This window comes from Chaetura pelagica, unplaced genomic scaffold (assembly GCF_000747805.2).
Source record: "Chaetura pelagica isolate M959 unplaced genomic scaffold, ChaPel_1.0 scaffold80, whole genome shotgun sequence".
NCBI classification, from domain to species: Eukaryota; Metazoa; Chordata; class Aves; order Apodiformes; family Apodidae; genus Chaetura; species Chaetura pelagica.
Genome location: NW_009951946.1, coordinates 1341621 through 1355661, shown reverse-complemented (window position 1 = coordinate 1355661; position 14041 = coordinate 1341621). Strand labels below are relative to the sequence as shown.

Genomic DNA, 14041 nt, shown 5'->3' with positions numbered 1-14041 from the left:
GCTGTTAATTTTTACAGCTATTCAAGAGACGGGAAATAAGGGAAAGCACTTGTATCAGAGACAAATTCTAAGGGTATAACCGGAGTGTGAATATATTTAATGCCACACACAGGAGTACCTACCTACTAGTGCTTCTTAAACTCCCTCTCAGTGTACCTCTGCCTCGGTAGGTAGCATGATGAGAAGGGGCTGCTGCAGACCTCCCCCCAGCTAGAAACACATCTCTTCATTCGACTCTTGACTGCAGTGCCTCATACCCCGCTGAACTACCTGACAGTCTCCAGAACATGCCAGCCCCTAAATAGGCTGCAAATGGCTCTGCAGAGCAAGAAAAGTGATAGCACTGCAAATGCATAAACTGGACCCCAATGGCAGCTGTATGGAGTCACTCAAATCAAGACCTGGGTGCACTCCCCAGAATATGGTAATTGAGGAGCAGAAAGAGGCCCACTGTGCCATAAAAAACATCCTAGAAGTGCATGAAACAAGTTTGCTCAGGACCTGGATGAGTGCAGTACAGGACCAGCTCCTGCTTTGGGGGCTATCCCTATTGTAGCTGCTCAGTTTGAGTGTCACACTAACAACATGTAGCTGACTACACGTTATTGCCTGGAACAAAAGCACTGCAGAATGTGAGACAATTGAATTAATCCCTTCCCCATCAAGCTTTGTTTAATAGGTTCAGACCAGTATAGGGAAGCTCTGCCGTGTGTGCATCGCTGTGTCAAGGGAATAAAGAAGACTCTTGGGTCTTTGATGGTCCATCTAAAATTTGTGTCTGAATCCCTTCCAATGGACCAACATAACTGACACTGAGTAGCAGGACTTGACAAAAACCTGAATGCATTCATTTAGCAGCTTCTTGAGAGACACCACCTTTCTGATGGTTGTCTTCAATCCCAGCCAACATGTATCTCTCTCCCTGATGTTGAAAAGACAAGCATTGCTCATTAGGTTGCAATGAAGTGAGAACATTTGTACTTGCTAATCAAAATGTCTGAAAATCCTGAAGATGAGGAGAAAAGACTGATCTGACTGCCAAGCCCCAGCTGACTCACAAGAACCTCAGCTTATAGCATAAGGATTCTCTGAAACTGGTTCTGTTGCATTTTTGTTCTCATTCACTCCTTTTAGGGTGTAACCACACCTCCAAGAGTCACAGGAAGAACATGTTGTACCACAGGCAGGGATGTCCCAGTGCAAGGCCAGCCTGCTGCTCTTGGCTCAGCCCTTGGCACACTATGTCCCTGCTACAACACAACAGCACAATCTTCATACGGCTTTAACTTCTCAAATTCACACACCAAAACCAAGCCACATGCAAACAGAATGTAAATCAAAGGCCCAAGACACAGGAAATTCTCCTTAGCGGGTCCCCAGTTCCAGTAACCTCTGATCACATCTTTTTAGAGCCTGCCACCTGATTTCCTGCCTCCAAAATAAACCCACTTAAAGTTCTAGGTTAATCAAGCATTTGTAGCCACATCTCCATTAATTTCCCATTCTAATCATTGCTCAAGTCAGCCATATGCTGTATTAAAACTTATTAGCAGAGAACAAAAATTGTGATCCAGGACTGATCATGTATCATATCTTTGCATACAGCCTAGCTCTCAGATGTGCTTGACCAACTTGTGAGAAGTTAAAAATTGTTCCCTAATTCTCCAACAAAGAAAATACAAATGGCTACAATTTCAGTAAAAGCAATGATCTAATAAATTTTTTATTCTCCTAAGTTTTGTTCCTTTAGAGTAGGGAAATGGAATTATCAGAACCACCAACCTTGATCCATAAAATTATTTGGTTGCCACACATGGGCACAGAAAAGATGACAGAAACCCTCTCTGAAGTAAAAACAACAGGATCTGCTGCTTTTTGGAGTGTCCTACTGTGTTTTTTATATTTTTTCCCTTTGTACTTAAATAACAAATACTCAGTCTTTGGCCTTAGAACAGCTTGTTAATCAAAAGTAATTGTCACCATTTGACTCAGGTGCAACAACAACACTCTCGATCCCTGCCCCCTTCCACCCAGGTAGGGAAGGAGAGAGAGAGAGAGAGACTTGGCTGGATTGAAAACTAAACTACACAGCTTTAATTAAATTCTAATGATACAAGAAAATATATAAAATTATATACAAATGTGTTCAGGATGTTCAGGAAATGTGCAAACCCCCTATTGACTCCTCCCACCCCCAGCAACTCCCACAGCATCTCCTGAGCTGCGAACAGTTCCAAAAAATCCCGGAGCTGCCATGGAGAGCACAGAGTGATGAGGGTCAGGAGAGCTCGAGCCTGGGGGTCGACGGTGATGGATGGACGGAGTCCCCCCGGACACCGGCCATGGATGGAAGAGAAGGGAAGAAGAAACAGGAAGGAAGTTGTCTTCTGTGATCTCTGACCTTCCTCTGAGCTTATGTAGATATATGGAATGGAATATCTCTGGCCAATTTTGCTGTCTGTCTAACTCAGCCTCCTATGGGGGGTCACAGACCTCCCCATAGTGCCTGAGCCTGCAGAGTGAAGGTGCGACCTTGAAGACCCAGCAGTTAGAAAAACATTCCAGCTGTTATCATTCCTAGCTGGAACACTCTGCTATTAGTTAAAAAAAACACCAACAAAACTTACTGAAAGAAAAAAGAAAAAAACAGTAAAAGGAAAAGTGGCTTCATCCTGGCTCAAACCAGGACAGTAATGTTTCACTGTAAAACAGCACAATACACGCATAGTAGTGTGATGCACGAGAGAAAGACCTTAATTTCTTCCTTCAACACCATTGCTTCAGAACATGCCAAAGAGCCCAAGTCCTGCATATTCCCACTGGGAGCCCTTAATTTATCCAAATGCTGGTGCTTCTATTTTAAGTGCTAAGCAATGCTCACATTATTAACAAATAGAGAAGCAGTAATAGAAATCAGGTATTATTTTCTGCATGACATCTGAAAGAAAGGCTGTTTACCAAGTTCCAGATCCATAAACACTCATTTAGACATTAAACTGAAGTTGTAAAAAGAAATCTTTTTTCCTCAAGAATTTTTGAATCCACTTCACATGTTCACACACAGATGAGATACCATTATCTTGAATTATCTGACATGAGACCTCTTGATTTATCTGTATTTGTACTTATTTTCTTCAAAAGACCTTCTTAGCCCAACTTTTCCATCTGGTATATTTAATTTCATGAGCTGTTTTACAAGTACAGTCTCATGTATAACAGCATTTCTTTTTGAAAGAAATTGAATACAATACATAAAACACTTCATCTAAAAATATATTAAGAATAGGCCATAGATGCACTTCTGCTAAATGACTAAAAAGGAAGGCAGTAAGTGCTTCTGATATTCCTGACCTTAAGTCCCACACTGCTTACACAGACTGATGAATCAGAATAATAACATTAAAATATTCAATGTCATTAGGTATCAAAAAAATTAATTCCCAGCTAAGAGACTAGCAATATACATCCAGAATAAGACATGACAGATACACTTAATAAACACTTAATGACAGTTAATTCTAAATAAATCCATTACTCTTTCTCCTCCTGCTATCTATGTATTTTTGACATTCAGATGTAATAATAGAAGGCTGCACATAGTTCATATAGGGTAAGAAAAAAATTTGAAACAAAAATATTACTGACAATTGACTCACCAATTTCGTAAAAGACATATCTAGGAAAGAACAAAATGATTTAACCGTAGATTGCATGACATTTTTAGAATAGCTTGCCACAATTACTGCCTCTCATTCCCTAAACAGAGTATCCTTTTAAAGTAATTTATTTCTGTCATTCTATTTCTTAATTAAAGAGCAGCAATTCTTTTTGTAAATAAAACTGTGCACAGATAGGACATAATAACAACAACAATACAATACAAAGTCCTGCACGTGGGTTGGGGCAATCCCAAGCACAACTGCAGGTTGGACAGAGGATGAATTGAGAACAGCCGTGCAGAGAAGGACTTGGGTGTGTTGGTCGAGGAGAAGCTCAACATGAGCTAACAATATGTGCCTGTAGCCCAGAAAGCCAACCCTGTCCTGAGCTGCATCAAAAGAAGCGCGGCCAGCAGGTCAAGCGCGGTGATTCTACCTGTCTACTCCACTCCTGTGAGACCCCACCTGGAGTACTGTGTCCAGTTCTGAAGCTCGCAACATAGAAAGGAAGTAAAGCTGTTGGAGGGAGTCCAGAGAAGGGCCACAAAGATGATCAGAGGGCTGGAGCACCTCTCCTACAAAGACAGGCTGAGAGAGTTGGGGCTGTTCAGCCTAGAGAAAAGAAGGCTCCAAGGAGATCCTATGGGGAGGGCTTCCAGTACCTGAAGGGGGCCTACAGAAAAGCTGGGGAGGGATTTTTTACAAGAGCTTGTAGTGAAAGGATGGAGGGAAATGTATTAAAAACTGGAAGAGGGGCGATATAGCTTAGATATCAGGAAAAAATTATTTAGTGGGAGAGTGGTGAGACACTGGAACACGTTGCCCAGAAAAGCTGTGGATGCCCCATCCTTGGAATTGTTAAAGGCCAGGTCAGCTGGGGATTTGAGCAACCTAATCTAGTGGGAAATGTTCCTGCCCATGGCGGGGGGTTGGAACTAGATGATCTTTAAGGTCCCTCCCAACCCAACCTATTCTATGATTCTACAATAATAATGCAAAAGGGCTGACAGCATTCCTCACCCACACCTTTTGTTCCCAGAGCCATGGCAGACAGCCCTGTTTGCCAGCAGCCAGTCAGCCACTGCTGTGTTCAGATCAACAGGAGGGGAACTGCAGGGAACAGGAGTTCCTGGCTGATAATGCCATTTAACTTGGCACAGGACAAGATGTACCATATAACATCGGGTGCCTGGGGTCCATGGAGACACCCTGGAAGCCAACAGGAAAAGTACAGCTTTCTTAATTGCACTGTGTCTTTTACAATATTCCTGAAAGTTCAGCATACACCGAACCTCAATGCAGTAAGAAATTATTACAGCTGGCACCATCTGCTTCTCTTCTACCCCGAGATGCCCTCGTACCAGAGGATGTCACACAGCCCACATACCACAGGAATACCAGCAAATAACTCACTTTGATGTACTATTCCTTGTTCCTGGTCATGGGTGCAATTAAGGTTGCCAAGCTTCATCCTGGCTCAAACCAGGACACAAGCATCTAACAGTCCTTGTTGGTTTGAAGAACAGTGGCCTCAGATCTTTATCAGGTTTGTTATTTTATTTTATTTTGGAAGCATAAAGCCCCATAGGACACCAAATGGGTGTTGTGATGTCAATACACAAGTAACAGTCTCATATTCAACAACTCCACTCCTCACCTAAAATAAGTGCAAGATGTTTTGAGTGCATGTAAAGGCACAGATATTCCAAAAATAAGAGAGTTTAAGGTAAAACCATATGATGATACTCCTCTTCCTTATGCACCTACTATTTAAAAGAAACACTATATAATGTAACCTTCTTTTTACCTTGACAGATTCCTCAAGTCTTGTGTCCCAGAAATAACACAGACTTCCAAGGATGCTAACTATTGAAGTACTCCCCCACCATGCATGGTTTCCATCAGAGCTTATCAACCACAGAGTCTAGCAATGTTGCCCAGATCCCACTCATTACCTGGCCAGTTTGACTGGGGCCTAGAAGAGCATTGAAGATGTTAATACACTGCATATCTCTGCCACCCGGCATACCCATGAGATGTTATGCACACAGATGGACTATTCTGTGCATTAACAGAAAAGGGATAACTCTTTTCATTAAGTATAACGCAAGTTCTACCTCATCCGTAGAGGGACTAAACAAATGAAAAAACCCAAACATAGCAAAAGTAAAGAAAGCTCCCCCAAAAGAAACATGGAATCATCAAGGCTGGAAAAGACCTTTAAGATCATCAAGTCCAGCCTATGACCAACACCACCACATTGGCTCCACCCTGGCACTAAGTGCCACATCCAGCCTTTCCTTGAACACATCCAAGAATGATGCCTCCACCACTTCCCTGGGAAGTCTATTCCAATGTCTAATCACCCTCTCTGTGAGGAAGTACTACCTAATATCCAACCTAAACCTCCCCTGGGGCAGCTTGAGGCCATGCCCTGTTTTGTTGCTAGTTCCCTGGAAAAAGAGCCCAGCTACCACCTGACTACAACCTCCCTTCAGGTAGCTGTAGAGAATCATAAGGTCACCCCTGACTCTCCTCTTCTCCAGGCTAAACAACCCCAGCTCCCTCAACCCACCCCTATAAGACTTTCCCTCTAGTCCTTTCACCAGCCTTGTTGCTCTCCTCTGGACCTGCTCCAGCACCTCAACATCCTTCTTGAAGTGAGGGGCCCAGAACTGGACACAGGACTTGAGGTGAGGCCTCACCAGTGCTGTGTACAGGAGGAGAATCACATCCCCACTCCTGCTGGCCACACTATTCCTCATACAAGCCAGGATGCCATTGGCTTTCTGGGCCACTTGGGCACACTGCTGGCTCATGTTCAACTGGCTGTCAACCAGTACTCCCAGGTCCCTCTCTGCCAGGCTGCCCTCCAGCCACTCCTCCCCCAGTCTGTACTGCTGACAGGGGTTGTCGTGGCCAAAGTGCAGGACCCTGCACTTGCTCTTGTTGAATTTCATGCCATTGGCCTCAGCCCATTGACCCAGCCTGTCCAGGTCCTCCTGCAGCTTCTTCCTACCCTCCAGCAGATCGACATTTCCCCCAAGCTTGGTGTCATCCTTGAACTTACTGAGGGTGGACTCAATCCTCACATCCAGGTCATCAATAAAGATGTTGAATAGAACTGGGTCCAGTACTGATCCCTGAGGGACACCATTGATTACCAGACACTGTTGGTCATTCAACCAGTTTTTAACCCAGAGAAGGGTGCACCTGTCCAAGCCGTGGACTGCTCAGAAGAATCAGTGCTTTTAAGACTAAAAAAACCCAAACCTTCTCTAGAAAACTTTCTCTTGCAAGTAGAGCACACTGGAGTTGGATTTTTTCCCCTACTCCATCATTGACTTATATCTTGTGTGGTCCAAGTCAGAGTTCATCAAATCATTAACAATTTTTAATGGCTTGCTGATGTGAAATCAGGCAGATTTCTATGCAATGAATTCCTTTTATTAGAGATGTGCAGTAGAAAATGATCAAAGAATGTTTCATTTCATGTTTTTACTCATCTGATTTTGTGGAATGCAATTGCAAGAAGCAGAAATATCCTCTAGGGAAATCTTCCATGCTTGTAATCTCCTGACTAATAACTCAACTCCACACCTCATGATGTCTCTGAGGTATTGTCTTATTTTGATATGTGTAACAGGTTAGCTTTTGAAACAAGCAAACCAACAAACCGCCCTGTCTTTCAGTGTCAGAACAGGTTATAAACATCACAGTAATTCAAAGTCAAATGACCTTCTCCATGAAATATATCCTCAGGTTCTGATCTCACAGTCTGTTCCTTCTCTGCAAGCATTTCAGTCTTTCCTCTCATCTCTAAGAGACTAAAAAGTATTAAAACAGACTTTTTCTGTGGCTAGGTCTGAACTAAAATTTGTAATCAGCTGCTCAGATACACATGAGAAGATGCAGTTTTTAAAATAGTGGCAACTAGGTAGAATATTCTTTCCTAAATTGGTGGCAAAATTATTTTTCCTTAAGACCAAAAAACTACAGTGAAAGTAACAGAGCTTGTGATCTTATCAGCCTTCTTTTTAGTATGGGGTTAAGGAAAGATGATAAACGTCACAGGTGTAACTACCATACCTGACACTTTGACATAGGAGTGTATTTTTATGCTGCCCTGGTAAATCAAAATGAGGATGCAAACTGATAACTTCGCTTGGCAAGTCCTTGTTCTGTAAACCCAGCATTTACTGAAAAGCAATGACTTACAGACAACACATAGAATAATTTTGCACAGGAGGGACAGACACATAGCTTTCTTCAAAAGCAATTTACAGGGCTGGGGCTTTTATTTTTCTTTAAATATAAGGCAAACAAATCTGTTTTCAATCTGAACATAAAGAGTATGCCCTACCTGAATTCCATCAGGTTTACGGCTTAACAAATATAAATCCAGACAATGTGTGTAGCACAGAATTTAACAAGTCATTAAAAATAAATAAATAAACTTGACTTTAGTATAAGCTGGACATTTATGTAGCACTATCTAATGTCTTTTCATGTTGTAAATGATTATTTGCTACATTTTAACCTAAAAAAAACATGATGGAAGGGGATACTAAAACAGTAAATGTTCAGGAAAAAAATCACAGTTACTTCCTCCCTGTTCACAATTAAATATCCATTAAATTTAAGCCAACTATTCTTAAGGACTAACCACCTTTGAAACTGCAAACATGTCTACACGTTTCAAATGTAAATATTTAACTGAGTTTCTATTCTGTTAAAACATCGTGCTATGTTTTGCACATTTGTACCTAGGCTTTAATAATTAATTAATTAATTGATTGATCTGGAGCTGGTTGGGTGTTACCCTTTTCACTTTAATTATACAAAAATACAAGCTTTGCTTATGTCAAAAAGCAAGATGACCAACCAGAAAACTTCTCCCTTCTTTCACCTCAACCAGACAGCGGCTCCTGGGCACTGATACTGCAGGCAGCCCAAAGCAGGCAATTGTCCCTGTAACAGGAGCTTCTATCTGGGACATGCACTCATGTTTCTTCCCTAGGAGAACCAGAGCATGAGAGGAGAAAGATTAGGCAAGGCCAGGTTTCCCCAGAATCTGTACATGGGAGATGGGCATTTGGAAACTCACCATGTCCCTAAGCCTCAGTGCCACCACAGAAACCAGGTGTAAGCCAAGCCAGCTGCTTCCCCACCTGAGAGGCAAAGATAATTCTCCCCTGCCCACGTAAGGAATGCTCACGTAAGGGATGCTTGCTGCTTCGGACTCTTCCTGGGCTTCATATGTGACAAACAGATGTCACAGTTATCAGTGCCAAAAGACAGAGCAAAGAACAGAATGTTTTAATTGCAGTAGATGTCGAATGCCTATTGTTGACAGGATGGCTGCAAAAAAGTAATGCCTTATCCCAGAGGAGCAGTGCAGGTAGAATGGCAAAAGAAACTCCAGAAGCAGGTTTTGTTCCGGATTAGAAAAAATAAAATATTTTTTAAACTGGAGGGAAAAAAAATATTAATTGAAGGCCCTAGATTTATGAATGGGTACAGGATTAAAGAAAAAAAAAGAACTGCAAAATAGCAAGACAATCATTTTGTGCACTGGTTATCTCTGATTTAAGGCAAAAACCTTCCAACTGCAAAATGTATTTGTCCTCCACTCCATAGAATTATTATAGACTTTATTCTCTCTCACAGTCCTTCTCCCCCTCTCTCTGCAAATATCTGTAAATGAGTCAAACAAAATTCCAAAAGTATTTAAAACAAATATTAAAAATTACTGAGGCAATCCAAATAATTATTCCTTCAAACACAACGTGCTTAGTCATAGAATACAGTACAAGAATACATTTTTCCATGTACAGTTTAGGGTAGGTATGGTTTTTTTCTATGAATCTTTAACTGTTCACAGCCAAAACATTGCTGAAAGGTACTGCTACCTAAAACCTAAATTTTTAGACAATGAAAGATAAACACAATGCATTAAAAACCCCACTTTATATCCTCTGTATATGTAAAAAAGCACATTAAGTTTGTAGAACAAAGAACTCAAAAGACAGAAGATGCAAACATGAGAAGTAGCAATGAAATCCAAACTCAGCATCTCTTGAGTATCCTCCTATAAATGGCAAGATCCTGGCTACTAGACCTGAGGTACCTTGTACAGCAGTGAGGTAAATTAAAACTTATCATACTGGGCTCCTGAAGACATACACAAAATAAGGAATGTAAGTATTTTTTAGACCTTGCATGTTGCTTTGTTCTTTTTAAGGTACTTGCCAGAAGGGCCTGTGGTTGGTGAAAGGAAAAGCCACCAGTGAACAAGGACACAGCCTTATGCCAGGCAAGAACTTGGGAGTCCAGGAGAGTATAGCAACAGCAACGAGTTGAAACAGAAGTTTGAGATCGAGTCACTGTGAAGTTTGTCATGGGTCGCTATGAATTCTGTAATTAAAAATCAAATCCTGTTCTAATAATCTAACTCTGAAGTTTCTGTTGTTTCTGTGACAACAGATAAACTCTCTTCTCATGATCATGGACTTAGGAGACCTGGATACCCATGATGGCAATAAATGGCAATTTTGATCATCAGAACATTGCAAAAACATCAAGACTGAGTGGATCATACATGGCTCATCAACAGCTCTACTTTACAAAGAATTTCACACTGACCAATTTTTTAAAGGGTTTTCTTGAAAAAAAAAAAAAAAGAAAAGAAAAAAAGAAAATGAAACTTAAAAAAGGAGATGGAGAGACAGAAAATGGACATGTAGACTAACTACAAGCATGACTTAATGATACACAACACTGAACTGGATGTAGTGTCAAGTAGGACATAGTGTTAATAAAATCAGTGCTTACTGTTAAGATTGTTTATAATCAGGGCTTATTATGGCAAGTTAGACTTGTTAACTAGAAGAAGAAAATTCAGTGTTCTGTTTAGCTGTTGATAAATGTAATCATTTATATTTTTCTGGATGCTTTTTGTTTCCATTATGTCCATCTGTATAGCAAAGCCAAATCTTTAAACAAGCACATACAAGTTTTGCAAAGTATTTGAAATCTTAAAACATGGATAACACTGCAACAACCACTATTGAGCTCTATTTCTATGCAATTCAAGGACTAGTATCCCTGATTATTAATATTGTTCTCAATGTAAGAGGTTATAATTATTGTTATATTTAGGACTCTTATTATTGGATTACAACAACCACATTGTTCAACTACAGCTGTGGCCTTTGCACACTAGAAATGCTGAAGTGTGCTGAAAAGTTAGTGTGGCTGATAATGGCAGCAGAAATCTCTGCGCTAGTGGAAGGCAGAGGAGCTTGGCAAACAACCCGCAGCATCATTAAATATCAGGAATCCCTCAAAGCTAATCAAAGGAATGCATAAATTTACTTCTGATAAACACTACTACACCAAACTCCAGGGGCCTAGGGCAGCCACAAAGGGGATGGGATGAGAGAGTGTGCATTCACTCTCATAATTCAATATATAAAATGACAGATTTCAAGCTCGGGATTAGAAGGTCAGCACACTCAGGGAGGCATCTAGAGATAAACTGGAAATATCTGAACTGTAATGTTATTTTTATTTTTCTCCCTACCCCTACCCAAGGAAACCTATTTGTATTCTGAATTAAGATCAGATAGGCTAATGGGGAGGAGAGATGAAGTGTTTGTTTAAATATGATATTTTACCAAAACCAGAAGTTCTCCAAGTTGTCCAAGCATTACTATGTTTGCTGAGAACACCAAGCTGTGTGGTGTGGTTGACACACAGGAGGAAAGGGCGCCATCCAGCCTTGACAGGCTTGAGAGGTGGGCCCATACCAACCTCATGAAGTTCAATAAGGCCAAGTGCAAGGTCCTGCACCTGGGTTGTGGCAATCCCAAACACAAATACAGGTTGGGTAGAGAATGGATTGAGAACAGCTTTGAGGAGAAGGATGTTGGTTGATAAAAAGTTCAACATAAGCCAGCAATGTGTGCCTGCAGCCCAGAAAGCCAACTGTGTCCTGGGCTGCATCAAAAGAAGTGTGGCCAGAAGGTCAAGGGAGGTGATTCTCTGCCTCTATTCCACTCTCATGAGACCCCACCTGGAGTGCTGTGTACAGCTCTGGAGTCCTCAACACAGGAAGGACATAAAACAGTTGGAGGGAGTCCAAAGCGGGGCCACAAATATAATCAGTGGGCTGGAGCACCTTTCCTATAAAGACACATTGAGAGAGCTGGGGCTCTTCAGCAGCCCTCCAGTACCTGAAGAGGGCCTACAGGAAAGCTGGGGAGGGACTTTTTACAGGGGTTTGTAGGAATAGGACAAGGGGTAGTGGTTTTAAGCTGGAAGAGGGTAGATAAGGTTAGACATTAGGAAGAAATTCTTTAGTATGCTGCTGGAACTGGTTGCCCAGGGAAGCTGTGGATGCTTCATCCCTGGAAGTGTTCGTGGGCAGGTTGGATGGGGCTTTGAGCAACCTGGTGTAATGGGAGGTGTCCTTGCCTATGCAGGGGAGTTGGATCTAGATGATCTTTAAGGTCTCTTCCGAGTTTAGCCATTCTGTGATTCTCAGTGATTATACTTATACTGAATTAAATACTCCCCTAAAAATTCTAAGAGGAAATCCCATTATTTTCTCAATTATTTTCCTACTATGCTGTCATAATTATTGAAGCAGCCTTGAGGACATGGAACATACCCTCAAAGCTCTGGAAAAATCAAGAAGAGAAAATGGCATTGTCCCTTTACATGTAATATTATGAGACACAAGGATCCTGCTAGTCTAGTCTTATTAATGGTCTCATAATGCCAGAGTCTGTACAAAGTAATATACAAGTAAACATGGCCCTAACCCAAGACACTTGAAACTTCTCTTTCTCCATGAAATTCAAGCTAGCTAGCTAATAGAGGCAAATCTCTCAACAGCTACTTTTATTTCTACTATGTTTCACTCTGCAGCTTTCACACTCTCACAGTCACTCTCCTCATTTCTCAGGTGCTCCAGTTTGCAGAGTACCTCAGGAAAGCAAAGTCTTCTTGATCCAGTCAATGTTTAACTTCTTCCTCAAAGTATTACATTTCTGCTCCAATTATCACATCTAAACTAGAATTCGCTGCAACTGTCTTGCCACATAGGCATTTTAAAATCAACACTAGAAAATTTGAGTTCTAAATACCATTAACTAATATCTTCTATGATTCGCGTTTGATTGGATAAGGTTTTTTTTAAATTTCAAATGGTAACATTTTTCTCCTCTAAAATGATTCCATGTGCAACATCTCTCTGCATCACTACCACTGTAGGGATTTGATGTTTTCTAAGAACTTGCTACCAAACATCTGACTATAAGGAGTAACTTTATTACTAATCAGTTTTCCCTAAAATATAAAGCAACTTATGGACGAGCACAACAAAAAGTTTTTCTCAGCAGTATCCTTCTAACTTTAGAGTTCCTAGAGTTTTATCTTTGTAGTAGCACAAAGCAACCTTACAAGATTAAAACACAGCTTATGGCCAAATATATAGGATTAAAATTCATCGCCAAACATGTATTCCGGTGTCTGCAAACAAAAAAGGCTACACAACTGGTTTACACTAAGAGAGCAACTGCCCATCAAACAACAACCAGCAACTTTATTACTTCTCCAACACATTTCTCCAGGAAGCAGTGAGCACTGACCATATCTAAATATGCTGAAGCGAGAACCACCAGGTTCAGGTTTTAGACTGGATATTAGGAAAAATTTCTTCACCGAAAGGACTGTCAGGCACTGGAACAGGCTGCCTAGGGAAGTGTTTGAGTCACCATCCCTACAGGTATGTAAAAGACATGTAGATGTGGTGCCTAGGGACATGGTTTAGTGCTGGACTTGGCAATGCTGGGTTAATGGTTAGATTTTATGATCTTAAAGGTCTTTTCCAACCAAAATGATTCTGTGATTCTATAACCACACGACCAACTGACAGTGCCAGAGCTGGAAAGGCTAGTGAGCACACAGTGTGCCCAAGGCAAACCAGCCCACCGTCCATCCCATTCCTGGGGCCATGGCTGCACATCTCCAACTGCAACTGCACTCACGCACAGCACCTGCTCCTCTGAAAAAGCAGCAGTGACAAAATACCAAATTCCCAAATATATGATTGTAAGCACTGATGTTCAACCACTATATCCCCTAAGGATGGGAGGCGTTGTCTAAATAGGTGTGGTATTGGCTTCTTCAGCAGTTTAGAAGGGGGTATAAAGCTGAAACAACCCCTCAGGACTTAAGATACAAAAGTCTTCATTTTCCATAGCTTTTCACTATCTCCTGTGATTATTTGCAGCTGTGCTTCTCACTAGCAAATTACTTTAGGAAGTGGAAAGCCACCAAGTGTCCAGGTCTACAGCAGACAGGCAGTAGGGAAA

The 14041-nt window shown here is 41.3% G+C and overlaps 1 protein-coding gene across 1 annotated transcript in view; it reads right to left on the bottom strand.

Moving 5' to 3' along the window:
- The window catches only part of CNKSR2 (connector enhancer of kinase suppressor of Ras 2), a 184651-nt gene extending 179521 nt beyond the window's left edge, over window positions 1–5130 (bottom strand). The window contains exon 1 of the mRNA XM_009997284.1: window positions 5073–5130. Coding sequence (XP_009995586.1) covers window positions 5073–5130 — 58 coding nt within the window. The remainder of the gene's footprint in view (window positions 1–5072) is intronic.
- Between the last annotated feature and the right edge of the window lie 8911 nt (window positions 5131–14041).